Source organism: Argopecten irradians, chromosome 1 (assembly GCF_041381155.1).
Source record: "Argopecten irradians isolate NY chromosome 1, Ai_NY, whole genome shotgun sequence".
Taxonomy (NCBI): Eukaryota; Metazoa; Mollusca; class Bivalvia; order Pectinida; family Pectinidae; genus Argopecten; species Argopecten irradians.
This window is the reverse complement of record NC_091134.1, coordinates 52,444,167-52,463,016: the sequence shown is the minus strand read 5'-3', so window position 1 is coordinate 52,463,016 and position 18,850 is coordinate 52,444,167. Positions and strand designations below refer to the sequence as shown.

General features: G+C 32.2%; 1 protein-coding gene and 1 long non-coding RNA gene across 4 annotated transcripts in view; both read left to right on the top strand.

The window, feature by feature from the left end:
* The window catches only part of LOC138332824 (serine-protein kinase ATM-like), a 69,876-nt gene extending 68,628 nt beyond the window's left edge, over positions 1-1,248 (top strand). For all 3 annotated transcript variants that reach the window (XM_069280783.1, XM_069280790.1, XM_069280797.1), the window contains one exon: positions 442-1,248. In XM_069280783.1, coding sequence (XP_069136884.1) covers positions 442-626 — 185 coding nt within the window. In that variant the 3' untranslated portion in view covers positions 627-1,248. The remainder of the gene's footprint in view (positions 1-441) is intronic.
* A 10,131-nt stretch (positions 1,249-11,379) lies between these two features.
* LOC138332817 (uncharacterized) lies at positions 11,380-18,583 on the top strand. The gene is made up of 3 exons (XR_011209879.1): positions 11,380-11,693; positions 17,788-17,898; positions 18,439-18,583. It is a non-coding gene; the product is annotated as an uncharacterized lncRNA (long non-coding RNA).
* The last annotated feature ends 267 nt before the right edge of the window (positions 18,584-18,850 follow it).

Sequence of the window (18,850 nt, the reverse complement as noted above, 5' to 3'; positions counted from 1 at the left end):
AATCCCTTACGGTAAAAGTGAATATTTTTGTGAAGTTAAGGGTCATACAGGAATAAGGTTGTCCGTCTCTCTGTCTTTCTGTAGACACAACTTTGTCCTCCAAAACAACTTGACAGATTCTGATAAAAATTTGTACACAGAACTCTGACATAAAGGGGAGTTGAGTCAACTATTAATGGAATTATTACTAAATTTGTGCGGGGGAGGGGTAGGGTAGGGGATATTAGTCGTCCACTCTGGCGACAGTTCTTGTTTGACTTAAGTGGATTATTTGTTCCTATAGACTGGTAAATATAATGACTTAAAGATAGACAAGGAAGGTTTTCCCACTGTATATATGGCCTTGCTAAAATATATGATGTAAGCTATACTATCATTGCTCCATTGATTCCTGGAGTTTGAACAAAAATATTTATTGTTATGTTCCTGTATATTTTGCAGAAGAAAACCGAGAAAATGTCAACAAACTGGCTGAGCGTGTGTTGTTACGGTTACAGCAGAAGTTACAGGGGATTGAGGATGGGATACAGCTTAGTGTGGCCGGTCAGGTCAACCATCTGATACAGGAAGCACGCGACCCCAAAAATCTCTCCAGACTCTTCCCCGGATGGCAGCCATACCTGTGATGTCTTACAAGTACTACAACTTGTTCATAATTGGAAGGAAATGGTGATGTCTGACTTATCATATTAAAGAACGTGCTGAAGTCGTTAAAAGTACCAATATAAAGATGTATTTCATAGATACACAAAGCGTGGTCTACTAAAGGAGTGATGGAATTAACTGCCTTCTAGTGCCATACGACATGTTTATAAGGTTATAGGATAACAATGGCTGTACCCTAAGGTTGTGTTTATAAATGTTGTTACTATAGTGATAAGGTCATGCAGGTGGAAACAGTAGTAACAATTTTCTTAGGAACAAAACTCTACATCATCATCATGATAATTATCATCATCATCATTACATCATATCATCGTCTTCAAATCATACCATCATCACTATCAATATTCACAGACTGCAACTGAATGAGATTGTTTGGACAAAAATTGTGTTATTCTATCATTAAAAGACCTAATAAGAAGTCTAATCTATATACAAGGTTTTGTGCAACTTATCATTGAGCGTTGCGTGATAAACTTGTAGAAATTTCTCGGTTAAATTTGATCATGTAATCAGTGATTTCAATTTTGTTTACCGTGTTTAGTAATACATGTATACAATATTTTCTATGAAAATTTATAATGTTCAACATGAAATATATTCTAAGACAATTATGCTGGATTGGTTTATATATATCCAGTACAGCAAAATGGGTAAAATATCCTTGTTGAATATTTGCAAGGAGCAAGTAAATACTGTCTTATTCAAATTCGGTATGGGAACCATATTTGGCAACCTTGCTATATGTTTGTCACATGAAATAGATAAATTGATGCCTGCATTTTAACTTCAAAGCATTTTTCATGAAATACACATAAGGAAAATAATTTCATGAACGTTTTCTATTACTTACTTGAGTTATTGATTTTAGTTCTAAGTATTAGTTGTTACAGTGAAAATAATGATGAACACGAAACAGGGCCATTTGATACTGTTCAGTTTGTTCACACTTACTCTTGTCTTTTGGTGCCTACCAAAGCTCACTAGGAATTATAGGAAATTGTGATCGTCTTGGTAACTTTTGCAAATTAATTAGTCAATTGATAAGTTCAGATGTCTGTGAGACCGTATTATGATAGTTTGTGCAATGAAAAATATTATCTTTTACATTACCATGAGCAAATTGTTTTGTGTTCAAACATAACATGGAAAGTATGTTGGCTGTTATTATTGTTTTTGTTGCTTTTTGATAATAAAAGAGCATATTTGTTGCATGAAAATTAATGAAAATGGTTTTATGTTCCTTTCTTTTTTGTGACATAGTTTTCACATTTTAGCAGAATCTTGTCTATTTCTTGCCTTTTCATTTTCTATCATGAAGGAATATAGTTATGTTTGTACCTGCACTGGACGGGAGTTCATTTCAGTAAAAGTCGGAAATATTTAGAAGTACACTGATCCACTAATTCACACAACTTCACATTTTAAATGGACAATTACCTTGGTCTAAGTGAAATTGTTTTGACAGCTATAATTGCTTGCATTCAGTGTAAGATGTATGTGTTAGTCTCAAATTGTTTGCAGTGTCAGTGAAAATTGATAGCAAATCAAAATTCTTTTTTTTTAAATGACATAATGTCAGAAATCAACGACTGTTTTTTTTTTCTTCAATTGATCAGATATATTTTGACACATGACGGTGCAGTCACAAATGACCTTTCAAGGTTTTACTGGAACATGAAACTTCAAATAGTCTCTATAGTAGACAATGCATAAATGCAATATTGTGCATTTACTCAGAGTATTTTTCGTTGAACCGCCCGGTACAAAAATCTAGACATAGAAATTGATGAATCCTATTTTAAATAATTTCTTTGAAAAAAAAAAAGATTTATAAGTTCACTTTATTGGTACTGGTATTCCGGTCATTAGATCTGTATCTTGAGAAGATTTTGACAAGTATGTATAACAGGAACTGTACAAAGGCTGGGACATTACCTGGTAGTGTAGAACACCTATTCGTCATTTCAAATGGAGCAGAAGACAGCTAAATTGCTCTTATAATAGAAACCTGTACTACCATTGAATGTTAACTCCCTAAATCCGGTTTCATAATGACGTATGTATTTCCCAAACATTCAGAGTCCACATTTAACTGTCATGTTCTTTATTTGAACTGTCGTCTCTTTTTCTCCCTGCTTAGGAGAAACACAGTCAACAGTTTTAACAAAACAATATCACTATATTTCATCAACAAATATTGAACATTATGCTGTGAATGGATGGGTGAAACTATGTAGTTTGAATTTATTTGAAAATGTCAGAGCAATTGTCTTTATGATATATTATACTGGATCTGCAGTTTTTATGAATTGTTCTTTGTTAGACTGGGGGTTACAGTTAATTGTCATCAGTTGTACTTGTGTACTTACCCGTTGTGTTCAGTCATCCTCAGAAAAAACCGTCTTTACCAACCTGAAATGGTACTTAAAATTTTATTTTATAGATATGGCTATAAATTTATTTTTGTGGTGACTTAATTTTGCGTTATCACAATCTTACTACTTTTTCGCGACAATATTTTATTTTAATTTAGAGTCTTATAGTTCTTATGCACTGATGTCTGACCCGTTCATGTGAAAAACGTGAAATTTAATCACTCACAAGCATAGATGGTTTACAGTAGATTTAAGTGATACATGTCGGTCTAGATATATTGTAAACCATACCACAATCCCTATCAAGTGATCATGTTGTGTCTCTTTGTGATAGTGGAACTTTTGTCCATTTTTATAGTGCTATCTCACCGAAGTATGCTGAAAAGGTAGCGAGCAGCACACCCCACCCAGTAACAATGCACAGGCTTGTTCCCCACTGCCATCATGCTGAGAGCTTAGCAGGAACAGAAAACTGATACTGTTACAGATTAATGTGTGTCTCGACCATGGAATAGGTATCGGAATCAAAAGTTATTGTCTTCATGTATAAGGTCGGCTGTTTCACTTAAATTGAAATATAGTACAGATCTAAATTCACTGATTAGTTTCTGTTATCTCTCGGTACAGAGCTTACATATATTCATAATTCTCGAACTGCAAGTATGCCAAAAAACAAGTTTGACAACATTGTCGAATACATATAGCTTGAATGAATTTGAAATGATTTACTGTTTGTTATTTTTATTAAATATAGTTCAGAATAAAGATATTAACTTGTTAATTCACTTGCAGATGTTTGCAAATACATGTATGACAAAATTTCTTTTGTTGGCAGAGTTTCGAATAATAACATTTCCACAAAGAGCTAAAACTTCAAAAGCCCACAGGTCCCTTGATATTATAGTAAACAAGGGCGGAATTGGTTTGGACGAAATAAACTCACTAAAAACAAATTATTCGTCATAAAACCTGTCAAAATTATTTCATATATTGCAGTAGATTCAATTATGGAATGTTTTACGATTTGGGTTCGAGTTTCGGGACGAGCAGAGTTTTTGTGCTAATGTCAGCTCTTTACCAGGTGCTCACTTACACACATAATCTATTGCAGGTTATATCTATCTTGATAATCAATCACCCTCATTTGCATGCTCATTAGCATATTTCAGGAGTCTGCGATGCGTATCTTGCAGCTCAAATTAGCTGCCATAAATCAACGCTGAAATAAGGTATACCCTGGATTTATGTCATGTGACACAGCAGCAGAACCATGAAGCCTATGGTGTACATATTAAAAAGTTAAACTGGATATCTGGATGTAATATAAATATTAAATAACGGGCTTCGTGGTTGGCTGAGGATGTTATATATATTACAATTGTAATGATGTACTACTGAGGACGTATCCGTCTTTGATACTTGCTACCCTTATACATGTGTTCCATATACAGTAAACGAACCGATACATGATAATATAACCTGGAATCTCCATCATTTACTAGGTTGGCGATGTGAAAGGATACAATATGTAAATCAAACCACTCAGTACACAATTATCCATGCCCCCGCAAAACTAAAGTATAAACCCGTGAGATCCAAATCTTTTATATTCAAAACAGACGGCATGGCAGAAATATACTATAATATTCACAAAGAAGTCATTAGTGTCCCTTAAAGTTTCAAAAATAAATCTGACAACTACGAAATTAAGAAAGCTATCAAAATGTCAATTATTTCCGTAATACACGAGCAAGGTAAATGGCGATGGTCCATTATAAGCAAAAACGTACCTCTTATCGGCAGGACTGCTGTTTATGAACTCTGGTGACGAGGGCGCTAAGTTGATGGGGAAGAGCCGAATTAAACGAAGAGAAGTGAAGGCAAAACCTTGATGTCTGCCAAGTGCGAGAAAGATAAGTTCGGATGACAACATGAAGATAAAAACAAAACCGCCTAGTCAAAAGCAATTTAATATGGTTGCAATAAACCTTTCCGTTTTCAGTTTCTTAAAAAAAAAATATTTTGGTGGTAATTTCGATCGACCGAGCTACATGTACTACGCGTACATGAAAAAAGTACTACGCAGGACAATTTGGCATTGTATTCATTACAAAAGAACGGACAGTTAAGAAAAGCGATGATTAAAGATCTTTGAACTAAGTTGTATCTTCTATACCTAAGAATTAACCCCTATTTTGACACTTTCCTAATCTGTGTAAATGTGGAGGATGAAAAGAACATCTTTAATACCAAGATGAAGGTGGTCTAAATAAGTGGAAGCTCATTATAATAGACACAATTCTGATAGACATAGCATATTAAAAAGGAATATTTATTTTCCAGGTATAAGGAGACGATCCAGAGTGTGATGTGCAATATAAAGTCGTATGTTATAACTAGGAATAATAATTGGTGGTATCAATCAGAACTCGGCATAAAGCGAGGTAAAAAAAGGCAACTAATGGTTGCGTTAGAACACTCCTTGGTCGTCAACAATCAATGGTCGAATATTCTCCCGGAGTAATGTTAGGATACACCTTTCAGACATCTCGCAAAAAACTCCTCTGAACAGTTCTAACGTGTATGACAGAGGGTACGTACGTACATGTATATCGATTATCGTATACCATTTGCTAATTTTCTAAGGTAACTGGGTGCCAGCGGGAGCAGTCTAGACAGTAAAACTAGAGGTGTCATATTTAGAAGATACCATCAAATACATCTTTTATATTTTATTGATAATCGTATTTCTTTTATGTTTGAACAGGTCTCATCATTATATCCGTTTATATTGTTTATTTAGTATACTGTATTGTATTTCATAGACTAACGAAAATAAAAGCTGTAAGAACGTGATGGAGGCGCTAAACAGTAAATGATGGAGACGGACAAGGGAGAAATACTGTATTGCTGGCATCATTAGTTCCTAAAGGAAACAAGTGGGGTGGGCGTCATGTGAGTCTTTTATATTATATTAAGAGAATATCGGTGAATATATTCATTGTTTTCATCATCAATCCAAGAAAACAAAACGAGAAAAACTTTAGTCTAAACTTACACTGTAATGTTCTGTTTACATCAAAGGTTCTCATTATACATAGTAAATGTGGATAATATCTTATAGGCATAGTTTATGAGTGTCTCTATCCTTTACTAAAATGCGGACGAAAGATATATCAAAACAAATACATGTACATGAATTATCATACATTAAGCTAAATGGGAGTTTAGGAATAAAACGGCCAATACTCCTTCAGGTAAAAACAGATACATCCAAAGTAACATTTTATCAATATGTTAATATTAAGGCGATAATACTTCATGCATGGCGGTAATCGTCGCACTTCGAAATCAAATTCAAAAATCTTATAGTGAATCAAACATCTTTCTCTGACATAAATACAACACAACCAAAGAGAATTGGGCTTTCACTAAAGCAGATATGATTTTAAAGTAAGTCTGTTAGGGTCGTTTAATCAGCGACAATAACTATCTGGGAAGGGTTTGATGTATCGATGGAGCGATAAGAGTTCGGGGGTACTTTAGCGGTGTGAAGCGAGGACTTGAGAGTAATGAAATTAGCCTGATTCACATTCTGACGGGTACAGATAATAATGAAGGGTAGGGTATTTCTGAAGGTGTAGGAACGACTCTACTATTATATACTTATAATGTTATGTTATTAATATTATATACTTATAATGTTATGTTATTAATACACAACTGGGGTTTTAAGTTCACGTTAGAGTATACTCATTAGTTACAGAGGAGAGTAAAACAAGACTTTGGAATTCCCATGGCGTCTTTATGTATGATACGGACAAAGGACTTTACATTAAACACCTGATAAAACGTCAATCAGAAGTATGAGAATTAAAGACAGCGAAGCCAAAGTCACTTATTTTATTGACGTTACTACCATCAAGTCAATCTGATATAACTATTGAAACTCCTTTTACGGACTTAAGGAAAATGAGATATTAAGAATTAAGACGCCATTGGAATTCATTTTACGGAATCAGCCATACAAGAGTTCTTTGTAAAAAAAATGATATGAATATTAAGATAATCCGACATTCACATTGATTACGTAATTGGTGTGATAGACATTCGGTTCCGTCTAGGATATGATTTATCTAGAAGTTTAAAACAAACACTAAAATGTGTAGGAGTTCACGTACATTGTAGGCTGTACTCTACATCTAACATAACTATTTCCGGATTTGTCACATATCTGTTATGAATTCATTCGCATCTTGATAATTAGAAACCGTTCTTATCACAGCCATCTCAACTGGAGAGGCTGCATGATAGATGGAATTCTCAATTTATGTTTGAAATTATATTTATGAAATGCACAAGGTATGTATATTTGCTAAACAGACTTGATTTATATCCTGCAGATTTCATGGGTTTGCTACACAGAATACGTATTTGATGACAAATGATAATATAAGATGACAAATTAGAATTTCATATTGTGCAATGATTCCACTTTTCCTGTAAGGCGATATATGCTTCGTCACCTAGAAGATTTCAATAAAGATGCAACGCAAAAGAATTTAATGTTATCGCAGGTTTATGACTTTATTTTAATGTGCAAAATATAAAGATATATATATGAGTATGTGAAAGATGTATTCGTTTGATGTTTGCTTTAATGTTGAAATAAGCATAGAATTAACAAAATGATTATATTACTTGAATGACACAGCTAAAGATATTGTTAGCAGAATTTTCTCTGAACACAGATCGTCAAACTATCATGGTGAAGTTTATGTGTCAATTTAAGAGTAGCGTATGATTTGGCGTTTGTGTGAGCTCTTCTTAATAATCATTAAATACTATAATTTTTGTATCAGTAAAACTATGCCTTAGACAGTTGCTCTAGATACACTCTTATAAAGATAATTGGCCATGCTATTGTAATTGTCTGACTGAACCCAAAATATTCAACTCTTTATCAAAAAATCCAGGAACAATTTTTTTAATTTTAACCTGTTTCTGTAATTTTGATACCAATTACATTGGAATTACCATTTTTGTGGTTATTTTTTATTAGTTGGCGCATTGCGTGAACGTGTGATTTCAAGCTGAAACATCATATTCAATTCAATTCTTTTATTACCTTAAGCCTATACATACAAACACAATACACAGAATACACACTTGCATCCATGCAACACACACTCACTCTCACCATATATTAATGTACACTGACAGACAACAACCCTCTTAAGTATACATAAGACTAGTGTAGAGGGATTATGCTAATTTCAGCTTATAGCATGTTATTTCTTATTTTAATACATAAATTCATGTATTTTGCTAAATTTGATAACTCTTTTTGTTCCCTGTTTCTAAAAGTTGAATAAATTTATACATACTCGTTCTAATGAAATAATATTTCTTAATAAAACGCTTTCTTAAAATTAAATAGCATTAACATTTTAAAATAAAATGAAATTCATCTTCAATGTCCTCACTATTACAATACCTGCATGTTCTTTCATTTCTTTCTAAATTGTTATACCTTCCAGTTTCAATATTTAATTTGTGAGATGACAATCGTATTTTTGTTATTTCTTTTAAATTCATGACTCCAATTGGTTTCGTTAAATAAGGTTGTAAGCAGAAATTTTGACCAACAAACTCGTACAATGAACACTTCGAAGATGAATCAATTTTTTCTTGCTTCCTGCTTAAAAATATCACATAATTTACATTTTATAACATTTATTACATAGTCAGTTGTATATAGATCCCCGCACTGCCACAAATACCCTACCCCTATCCTAAATAATTCATTTCTTACTCCATCCAACCATTCACTCCCATTTTCTAACATTTCCTGATAGCAGGCATTCAAAACACAATTGTCAGTCTGTTTTAATTTTATTCAATATTTGAACATTTTTAATTTTCTCCCTATTTCTAAAGGCATTCTCCCTAATACTTGATATACCATAACATTTGCTGTAGATTTTTTAACGCCCAGTAATCGTTTATAGAACCCTAAATGAATTTTTTCAATGTCAGGAGCCTTATGAAACCCCCAAACTTCAGCTCCATAATTAAAAATACTACTTGCATATGTATCAAAAATATTAAGATCGGTTTCAACATTAAAATAGTTTTTTAGACACTCCTGTTATAGAAAACAAAGCTTTTGTTCCCTGTTCTGCATTTTTTTGTTGGGCTTTTCTAAATTTCCCATTGAAGATAAGTAAAACTCCCAGATAATTAAATTCCTCAACCGTTTCTAAAATATTTCCATCATAAAGCCATACATCTTAATTTTTTAATTTACCTCCGTTTCAGAAAACCATCACCTTCGTAAGTATTAACAGTAAGATTCCATTTATTTGTATATAGAAGGAGAGAATCTAGCATTTTTTGTAATCCTTCGGGAGTTTCAGACAATAACCATGTCATCAGCATACACCATTAAAAGCAGGTTAATATTTTGTAACTCTATAGAAGGACATCCTTTAGTTAAAAACTAATTTCACAATCATTAACATAAAAAGAAAAAAGGAGGGGTGACATTATTTCCCCTTGGAATAAACCGTTCTGACACTGGAAGAATTCAGACATATAAAGATCTAAATATATTAGTGTATGTGGTTGTCAATAATAGAAAAATAACACGATTAGTTGATAAACAGTAATTCGTTCTAAAAATTGATGAAGCAAGTGAAACACATACATATAAAGGAAATATTTGCTTACAGATCAATGGAAAATAGAGGAGAGAAAAAAAGAAAAAAACGGTACTTTAGTTTTGTGCTTGAGGATTTTTTTAATTTCATTGGCCTCACGCATCACACACAAGACAAAGTCAATTCTTGCCAACAGATGCGGTTAAAAATGCAGGGCAAATCTGGAATATGTTTTATGATCATACATTTTGTTTTATTATATCTAATAAGATAACAAGTATTGACATTCAAACAGAATGTGTGAAGATATGACCGGAAAAAGAAACAGAAAATTAATAAAACCATATACATGTACATTGCATACATAATGAAATCACAGCTATCATAGGAACATAAAAACGATATTTGGAAATGAAATAATCACATAAAGGTTAATATCTAGGACATGTTAGATACTTTTCGAAAAGACGAAATTAAATATCTTTACTGATGTCTACTCCTTAACTTGTTTTACAATGTCTTGTTTAACAGTGCAGCAGGGTGTCCATTTTATGCTACACTTTTAAAAATATTTTGAAATGCATAATCAATTAAAAAGTTATTTTAGTACATGAAGACATGCAATCCGAATTTTTGTTGTATGAAATAATAAAGGAATATTTTGGTCATGCTAGAAAGCATTGACGTTATAATGATGTAACCACTTTAAAGACATTAGCAATCCAAGAGGATGTTATCGGAACACTGTGAAATATTCCATCTTTTCAACACACAGTCATTATGGTTATCTAAGGCATTACTCAACAAGCTATGTTTTCTTTCTGATTGCACAATCGACATTGTTGTTAACAAAGCCAGAAAAACATCAATTCATAAATTAAAAAGATAGTAGAAAAGAACACTTATTTTACCCAATGTGAAGAGAAAAAAAGTTTTTTTGTTAAATTGTCGCTAAGGTTATGTAGATTTTTTCTCGTTGTGTTAGTTTGATCGTAAATGTTAAATATTTGATTGCGAGCATTTGGTACTGGAAATATCGGTGCTTTATCTGTATCGATAAAGTAAATGTTAAACATAGAAAGCGTTACTTAATTTAGGGGGTATCCTGTATTGCTTCATAATAAACATGCAGAAAAAAATTAGGAAACTTATAGAAAATACCACTTATCTATACTTTATAAGTGAAAAGGTTTGCTCCTTAATTCCTTGTACTCATGACAAAATAATGTTGAATATCAGTTTGAATTTTTAATTATGATAAATAAATTATGAAGTTAAAGTATATGAAAATTTTGAAATGAAAATTAAATATATAAAACGTCTATAGAACTGTAAAGTCTCTTTTTCAATGTTGCCAATTGCACCATGGAGTATAAAACATGTACTTCAGTCTACTAATAAAGCGTTAGATGTTGTCTTTGTTAGGTCATTATTTCCAAAAATAATTTTATAAAATAACATAAAAAATTAGTTATAAACCACTTACACTTATGTCTTTAGATATAATATACACAGCAATTATATTCTGTACATGTTTTCTGTATTTGCTTTAATGATAATTTTGTTTTTCACCGATATTGTGTGAACTACCTCCTTTTTTTAGAAAGGTCTATATAAAAAGTGACGAGGCGCTCCCTGATAATAAACACGTCTTGGTGTAGAGTGGCACACACATCATACTCGGGGTAGTCCACACATACGTACAATGACAGCCCACATACAACTCCTCACAATGACTCTGTCCTGGTTGGTACGACGAGTTAATTTGACAGTTGATTCACGAATATACGTCATGCGACATTGGCATAAAAAGTAAACTGAGTGAGATATATCTGATAGATTTCCTCCGCCGGACACACTCTAGCCCACCTGGGATATTTAACGTTGTACTGTTCATATTCACAACCAACAATGTCACGACAGATTTCTCTATGGACATGGACTATGTTTCTGCTCATCTGCATATTTCTATTGTTTTGCGCTTCGACAGGTGAGATATCCATTTTACTCAGCTAATATATATCAACTTTTTAACTTAAGATTAAACTCTTGCCTCACAAGGAAAACCGAGAGAGAGAGGTTTAGTAACCGCTGTAAATTATTTTGGAAACATAAAACTAGAACAAAAAACCTACTGATAAAAACGGAAATTGGATGCAATAAATTTCGCTTTATGGGTTTGGTCGGATAGAGAAACAGGTTTTTATTTCATCAAGAAACACTTTTGTGTGTATCATGCTATTTAATGTATGTGGATATTTCACATAAGAAATTTTGTATGCAATAACATTTGTTTTATAACGCAAATTGGGTTCGCACTTACAATTTCAAATATAAGAAATTGTTACACCAAAATGTTCGTCCACTAAGTTACTAATCAGGTTGAAGTTAAAGTGGGATCATTAGATCTATTGGGAAACGATATTATTCCTCTTGTAAGTATTTGATGTAGTGGAAAAGGAGTAAATCAAATAAGTCTTTAAAACAAGGTTAATGTTTCTTCAAATCGTTTTACAGTTGACAAATGAGCAATATCTCCAAATATTTAATAACAGAAAGATGGATAATTTGTCTATGACGCAAAAATAATCAATCAAAAACCTAATTTACTGTCACTTTAGATACTATCAGGTAAAACATCCCCAGACGGCTGAACAAGTCATTAACATTCACGTAAAACTTGGTAATCATATCAGAGATGACAAAACACCAAAGAGATGAATATCGACTGTTATCAATAGGAGATAAAACACATGAGAGTAACGGTTTTGTCACCATGTTTTCACGTTGTAATGTAAATGTGGGAAATAGATTGTCTGTATATATACTCGGGAGGCAGAATTTTTCAAAAATACACAATTACAGGTCACAGTGATTGACCCGCTTCAAGGTCGTCCGTCCAGACGCATATTGCCCAGTAGGTCGGTGGTTTTTCTCCGACTTTCCTCCGACTATCTAATCTGGCACATCCTTGTTATTTATTCTAAAGCATCTGTACATTAGTTTATCTTGATAAGTGTACCGTATAAAACGAAATCAAACAGTTATTAGAATTGATTAGGATTAAACATCAGATCTCTAATACTTAAATTTTAATTTTAAATCTTATTTCTTACAATATCTTTTCATGAAATATTCTTGTGTATTTATTAACAAAAAATGTTACTTTATGCATCAACGTAACACCAGAACAGAGACTATTAATTTATGCAACTCAAGGCTGATACATCTTATGGTGCCAAAAAGCGATAATGTTCCATTTATCTATATAATAATGGCTCATAATTCCAAACATATCTCTATCTAATGTAGCGATTAAATTACAAATGCACCTATTATCTTTATTAAAACATACATTACAGAAAATTTTATATGACTCACAAAATTTAACAATAATTTATGTTGTTAATAATTGGGTTTCTTAAAATGAAATGTTTAATAAAAATGCGCAATCATTGTGACTTTAAGATAGTCGAACGATATGATGAATACGTAATCTAGTAAAGTATTTGTGAGAATATATCAAATAATATGTTTCAAAGAGTATTATTAGTGAAAATTTCCTATGAAATAAAACAAAAAGTGGAGGAAACCGAGTTAAAATTGAGAGAAATATCTTTAGGATAAACGTCACAATAATTAGGGCTACCATGTGAGAGTAACCCGAGACTATCTAGTCGGGTCATCTCACATACATTATATACACCGTACAGCTAATTTACACTTTACTCACCACCTTAATTACATGTCGCTTTTCAATGGAAATACGAACAAGTTCTTAAACGTCAAGATATGTTATAGAAGTGAAATTTGACCCCTACATTTGGTCTGGAGTCCAGTGAACTTTTGGAGATAATTCTCTTCTGATTGTCAGACATAATAGGATGGGTCAAGTTTAGACAGACAAGTCTCTGTTACACAAAACCTAAATAGGCCAATTACAGTAATTACACTGTTGATTACTATCGGTACTAAGTTACTGTGAGCTTTATGAGTTAATTACTCGGATTACAGGTACAAAGGTCATGCTCGTAATGACTAACCGTTACGGCTAATTCGGACAACGATTCTATGCTGTTCTGTGCCACCCAGATTGGCCGTCTCGACTTAATATTATTTTACTTTAACGTCGTAGGAATATTTATTCATCAAACACATTATGTATTTGAATATTATATCGAACAAAACAAAAATATTCTTCGTATTTCTACCAACCAAGAAGACTATATAGATTGAATAACCATCAATAAACAATATGTACAAGCGGGAATTGGTATCCACCACTTTCGGAAACCCAGTGTCTAAACTTCACTACGCTCCGTTTATATGCTGATTACGTGGGTATCCACATGCATGTGCATAATCTATATAAGAGAACGCAGTGCTAACATAAAAAAAAAAAAACTTACTTTTTTAAATAGTGATGTAAACCCCGAACACCTCCTGTTCTAAATCCTCTAATTTATTAAAGATTGATCTCTTCCCCAGCAAAGTCTTCCTGATGTCAAAGTGTTACAAATTGCAGATCTGTCGTGAAGTATATTCCAAACTTATCCGTTAACTTTCGTCTCCATCGCGATTTTTATCATTCCTTCCGCAATGTATATGGCATAATATATGTATATGTTGATGATTAGCATTGTACAATAATGACACATTGTCTTAACACTCGATATCTTACATTGTACAATAATGACACATTGTCTTAACACTCGATATCTTACATTGTACAATAATGACACATTGTCTTAACACTCGATATCTTACATTGTACAATAATGACACATTGTCTTAACACTCGATATCTTACATTGCATTCGAATAATGACACATTGTCTTAAACACTCGATATCTTACATTGTACAATAATGACACATTGTCTTAACACTCGATATCTTACATTGTACAATAATGACACATTGTCTTAACACTCGATATCTTACATTGTACAATAATGACACATTGTCTTAACACTCGATATCTTACATTGTACAATAATGACACATTGTCTTAACACTCGATATCTTACATTGCATTCGAAATTCACTGAACATCGTTAAAATATTGTGGGAAATATACTGCAAGATTCCGTAAAATGCAAACACATTATAGATTTATTGAACGTTACTTAATTTATCGATGATTTTCAGGAAATCTTGTTTAATCCATATATTCCACTTTTTATCATATAATTTGCCACTTTACATTTATTTCGACAATTTACATTACTGACGATTAATACAACAGTGTACCTTTTATGCAGTCTGGCTTCTAAAGTTGTAAATACCTTGTGTTTAAAACGACCGAAAAACTTTTGTTATTTGTGTAGATTTTTACAGGTTGATTTATGTCTTATTAAAAAACAATCAAAATAACTGATATAGACGTTAATCTCGTGAATCTCGCTTATTTGCATACAGAACGTATCAAATTTCTGTAATTGTTTTGGGTTTTCATGTTTAAACTTTTGTTTATAGTAATATACTTTCATTTTTGTTTTTTAATAGTCAAATATAAAAAAAACCTGATTTTGAATAGGACATATTTCAATATGAAAATTAAAGTATCTATGTTTAGTAACCCAAATTATATACAAATGCGCTAATTATGGTAATGAGGAAAACCACTAATTAGTTGTTGACTAGTCATCTGTTTTTATAATATGATCGGTTTTATATTCAAGTTGTGAATCAATCGTAAAGTCATTTGAAATATTGCTGTCATGTATCGCAACAATAATAATTCGTTGCTATTTTTTTAATTAGGAAACTATTTTTATTTCGTCATGTACATAAATACTGATTGAAATAACAAATGGATTTGGCAAAGAACTATTTTAACCTATAGATATTGCTTTGCGATTTGTCTATTTTATACAAATAACAATGTCACATCATACGATAATGATTTATTATCATTATCCAACTTTCTTTCAAATTTAGTTTCCTAACATTTTATGATTGTTATTAAATACATTTAAAACTAGAAGAAGCTATACTTGGTATATGATGCATTAACTCGTAAATATCTTTTGTTTGATTGTATATTTTACCTATTAACGTAATTTTTTGTCTACGCCCTGGAAATAGTTTGTGTAAAGAGTAAAAATACTTAACATTTAAGAACCATGATAACGTGCCAAGTTTTGTTTTAAAGAACTTCTTATGTTTTCTTCAAAGCAAAATTAATATATGTCCAAAGTAACTGTTTGTACACGACCTTGAATTAATCTAAATTGCATGTTTCAGTTAATGGAAATTGAGAATGCTATTTTACCGCCTCTCTGGCGTCTGGGTGTAGATTTAGAGTGCAATGTTGATTTCTTTACGTATAAGCACAATGTAATATAAACACACATCAGTTTCTACTATTTATTTGTACATACCAATAAGCTATATCAACAGGAAGCTGTCGGCGACTAATAAATCGTCGTTAACTATTCCAATATAAATGTTTGATTTCTACATTTGAAATACACACGTGAACTCGCCCATAATTACAACTGTACAAAATACCCGGTGACATGCTATAGAGCTATGAGACATTGATCCCTCTCTTTAGAGTTATTATGTTTAAGTGTTCAGCTAATATCTCGTCCATACAGAAATGTGTCATGAGAGCTCAGTATTAGTTATGAGAGATACATCTTTGTCACGCTCGCTCCGACACGCCATTTTTGAGGATATGAACTGAGTAAACCTATCATCGCTATTAATCTAAATCAACAGGGATACTAAAATGTTATCGTTTTGTGGCTCTGTTTGGACGCCTAAAGACGCGTGAACCGGTACATCAATAAATTCTGGAAATCAAAACATATTTGTCGTTCAATTTTGACAATCCTTCAATATAAACATAAGTGATTACTACCATATACTAATATAAATAAATATACTATACATGTACTTGGATAGGAAATACCAAAAGTTATAGGATACGTATTAACATTGGTTCGTTAAGCATAACTTTATGTCTTCCATTACCGTGTACAAAGCCATTACTCCGAAATTATTGAAATCCCTGACATTATCGCAAATACTTGTGGTTAAAGGTCAGCTTCAGTTGGTATTATTGCCCAGGAGTGCACACTCAAAAATCATATTCACAAAACAATCATCGAAAGTTAACGAAAAATAACCAACAATTTTCCACTGTGTTTGACTCATAATGATCAGGATATCACTTAGTCTTTGGGTTTGTATAACCGAGAGACCGTTGCATTAAAACTAATGTAAATCAATGGTTTCTAATATTGTTGAATAATTATTAACCACATAGAAAGTTTTGTTTAATTAATCTTCTGCCAGATAAAATATGTGTATGGATGAATTACCCTGAATTACCCACAGTTGGACCTCATTAATTCGAAAATTTGGAATATCCTGTTTAATACGAAGTTAGTTTGTTAGTGCCCATAACTTATTTACTGAAGTATTTAAGTAGATACCATGGCCCCACCAATGTTGAATTCTGTGATACAAAATACATATATTTACATGATGACTGATGTGGAAATGTAAAAACATTTTTGTATTTTCTGACACCTGTACTATATTAACTTACCTTTTATAGTGCATACAACTAAGTTAGGTTTTTACAACAGTTGTATTCGTTATTCAAGTTATTCAACTTAGTGATTGGGTTTGTTTTATTATATTTACGTCCTGTTAACAGCCAGGGTCATTTAAGGACGACCATGCTTATTTTGGGAGACTCTGGTATATCGTGTTATGTTTTCTTGTATAGTGGAACTCTTGCCCTTTTTATAGTGCGTTTTACTGACAATAGCCAGTCGTTCCACTTCCAAAACGATTTTTTATAGACTATTGTGTGTCTTGACCAGGGGCTAGAACCCAGAGCCTATCTCACAGAAGCAAGTGCTCAACCAAAGGCCAAAAGTGAGACAATGTCAAGAGAGGCGTTAGAAAGAAGGAAGTTAACATAGGGAATATAAATCATATATAAGGTCAACAAAATAAGATTATATAACGTTGTGAGAATAACAAATGAAAGAACACGTTTTGGATTTTATTTTCGGTATGATTGACATTATGTGACTATCAATCGTTTTTCTGACGTTTTAGCTGATGCTTCTTGTCTCCCCAATGCTGCAACCACAACTACAACAACCACAACGACAACAACGACCACTACGCCCCCTCCCGCTCCCTGATATTACTAGACAGGATAATGACGTGAGTATTAGTCGTACCTCTATTCATCACATGTTTACCAGAATAAGTACAGTATATGTAAGTGTTAATACATTTACTTTGTCCTGATAAAACCAACGAAGTCATGCGATTTTTTTATATATGCAATACCACAGTATTACCTTTGTAAAACTATCATTTTGAATTGCATACAACAATGAGAGAAATCTTTTCATCATGCAATGTCATGAAAATATATATTTAAAAAAATATTCTCAATTTCTTTCTATTTTTTTAATGTGGTTCAATTCAATTCAATTTTTTTATTACTTTAGGCTTTACAGCCCATCAGTACAAAATACAACATTTTTACAGAGCAGGCACTGCACTAAAGGACAGGTTAACTCTTTACTTAGCTCGGAATTTTACTTCCATAAATCGTTCGATTCAAGCTAGTTTATTTAAACCGAAGTTGTTTACAATACCTTAATTGTATTGTATATCACTTTTCTTTTTTTTTTAATTATTATTGTATTTTAACTTTAATTCTAACTATTTTAACTTGTTTTTCTTTTATTTTAGGATGTACAAGCTGCTTCCGGTCTCGATCCGGCCATAAATGGTGCGGGGTCGCCACTATTGTCGATTATGAAATCTTTCTCGTATTTCTGTATGACTTTAAATATTAAAGTTTTGTTTGTTGTTTATATTAAAAAGCTAGACTTTTTATTATTGTTTTCGTCATTGTCATCCTGAAAAATATTTTTTCCTCGGGACCCACAACGAAACAATGGTACTATATAACCGTTTATTTTCGCAAAAATGAAATTTTGATTTAAAATTAAAAAGAAAATAACAGCTTGAAAGTTTCATCCGACAGTCGTTGTTATGCACAACTCTTGCAAAGTTTACACTAATACTGTATTTTCATATAGAGCCTAATTGATGATAACAGAGAGTTTAAAGAAATTCACTTTTAGAAAGTGAACAAGCA